At 34.6% G+C, this 2,095-nt stretch overlaps 1 protein-coding gene across 3 annotated transcripts in view; it reads right to left on the bottom strand.

The window, feature by feature from the left end:
* Nucleotides 1-2,095, bottom strand: part of RNF111 (ring finger protein 111) — a 104,111-nt gene that overhangs the window by 42,658 nt on the left and 59,358 nt on the right. For all 3 annotated transcript variants that reach the window (XM_012658092.1, XM_012658091.1, XM_012658090.1), the window contains exon 3: nucleotides 610-736. In XM_012658092.1, the coding sequence (XP_012513546.1) occupies nucleotides 610-736 (127 nt within the window). The remainder of the gene's footprint in view (nucleotides 1-609; nucleotides 737-2,095) is intronic.

The following is a 2,095-nucleotide window of genomic DNA, read 5'->3' as shown; positions in this document are numbered from 1 at the left end:
GGGCAACACAGTGAGACTCTGTCTCAAAAAAAAAAAAAAATGTTTTAAAATAGGTTGCCCTAACATAATAATGACACAAATTTCATTTGTGTCAAATGAGTAAGATCTCAAAACAAGTAGATTATAACAAAAGGGCTGTTTTGACATCAGTACCCTTTGATATTTTTCTTCATTTTTAATTTCAGTACCAGCCACAATATTTATGTATGACTCACATTAAATTTCAAAAGGGTTCAAGAATTCTCTGTATCATAAAGCAAACCCAATTTAAAAAAACATTAAGTAAAATTATTGTTTATCTAGAATAATGACTTTTTTTTTTTAGAACAATGACTCTTAACTCTCATTGTACACTTGGGGTGCTTTCAACAAGACTAATCCCTAAGATTCTACAGATTTTAGTTCAACTGGCCTGGGATAAAGTCTAGGCAATCTCTTCAGGTGAGTCTAATGCCACCTGCTTTGAAAACCACAAATCTGACATATGCATACTCAAACTACATCTCAACAACAACAAAAAAAGTAAAACGAATGCAAATATCTGCAGAATGAATGTTTAAATATTTATATTTAAAATTTCAGATATACAACTAGGAATGAAAATCTCACCGATAGCTTTCTCCAACTGTTACAATCTCCACTTCACTGTCAGTTGAGGTAACATTAATTTCTTCATTGGCAGTGACCTGGGGAGTGGAGGAAGCTTCTATCACCACTACATCTTCATCAATACTTCCTGGAAACAAACAAAAAAACAAAAAAAAACCTTTATAGGGCAACTACCTATTAGCTAATTGCTAGGCAGAAATTTTTATTTTGACTTTGAAGATTATGAAATTCACTACAGAAATAAAAATCATCTGTCAAAATAAAAGGTTGTTTTTAAAAACAAGGAGCTTAAACACATAGTAAAAATGGTAGTTTTAAGCTACACTTCTTCCCAGGTTTACTTCCTTTTATGAATTTGTGTTTGTTCTTTATGAATGTTTAGTGGTTTCCATATGAATTTGTAGGAGCTTGTAAGATCTTGTATAAGATAGTCACATTAGATAATAACCCTTCAATATCCTAGATAAAGGTATTACATTAGCTGTATATATTTTTTCTAAGGTTGTTTTCGTTTAGGTGGTATGTTCTTTTCAGAAACATAGAGGCTGGGAGCTGTGGCTCACGACTATAATCCTAGCACTTTGGGAGGCTGAGGCAGGAGAATAGCTTGAGGCCAGGAGTTGAGATCAGCCTAGGCAACATGAAAAAAGAAAAGAAGCCAAAGAAAAAGGTTACCTAGGTTTAACTGAGCACCAGCATTCTCCATCCAGAAAAGTACATTTTATCAGAACCAGTGGAAAGGAGCCTGAGCTGCTGAAATCTATTCCCTATGAATTCATGGCATAATAGGTGTCAAATAAAAAATAAAAAACCCCAAAGACTTCTGAATTGCAAACAATCCAAAAAACCTTGAGGAAGTTACGCTAAGTGAAATAAGCCAGTCACAAAAAGACAAATACTGTGTGACTCCAGTTATATGAGGTATCTATACTAGTCAAATTCATAGAAACAGATAGTAAAATGGTGGTAACCAGGGGTGGTGGGAGGGGGAAAGAGGAGTTGCATAATGAGTACAAAGTTTCAGATTTGCAAGATGAAAAAGTTCTACATATCTGTTTAACAACAATGTGAATATACTTAACATTACTGAAATGTATGCTCAAAAATAGTTAAGATGGTTTAAAAAAAAAAGTTAATGCTCCATTTCTTCTCTTGCTGGTTTCACAAACCCGGTGCTGTGTGGCTTCTTTTTTAAAACATCCCTCTCTTTGTAACTATTACCTGTCAATACAAATGTCAACCAACAGTTTACAAGTCATGCCTGTGATAAGAATTTTCCCATAAGAATACTGAGTGTTTAAGAAAAACAAATCATCCTAGCTCTCTGGGAGGCCGAGGCGGGCAGATTGTTTGAGCTCAGGAGTTTGAAACCAGCCTGAGCAAGAGTGAGACCCCGTCTCTACTAAAAAAAAATACAAAGAAATTAATCGGACAACTAAAAATACATAGAAAAAATTAGCCGGGCATGGTGGCACATGCCTGTAGT

The sequence above is a fragment of the Propithecus coquereli genome, unplaced genomic scaffold, assembly GCF_000956105.1.
Source record: "Propithecus coquereli isolate 6110/MARCELLA unplaced genomic scaffold, Pcoq_1.0 Scaffold57, whole genome shotgun sequence".
NCBI classification, from domain to species: domain Eukaryota; kingdom Metazoa; phylum Chordata; class Mammalia; order Primates; family Indriidae; genus Propithecus; species Propithecus coquereli.
This window is presented reverse-complemented; position numbering and strand designations above follow the sequence as displayed.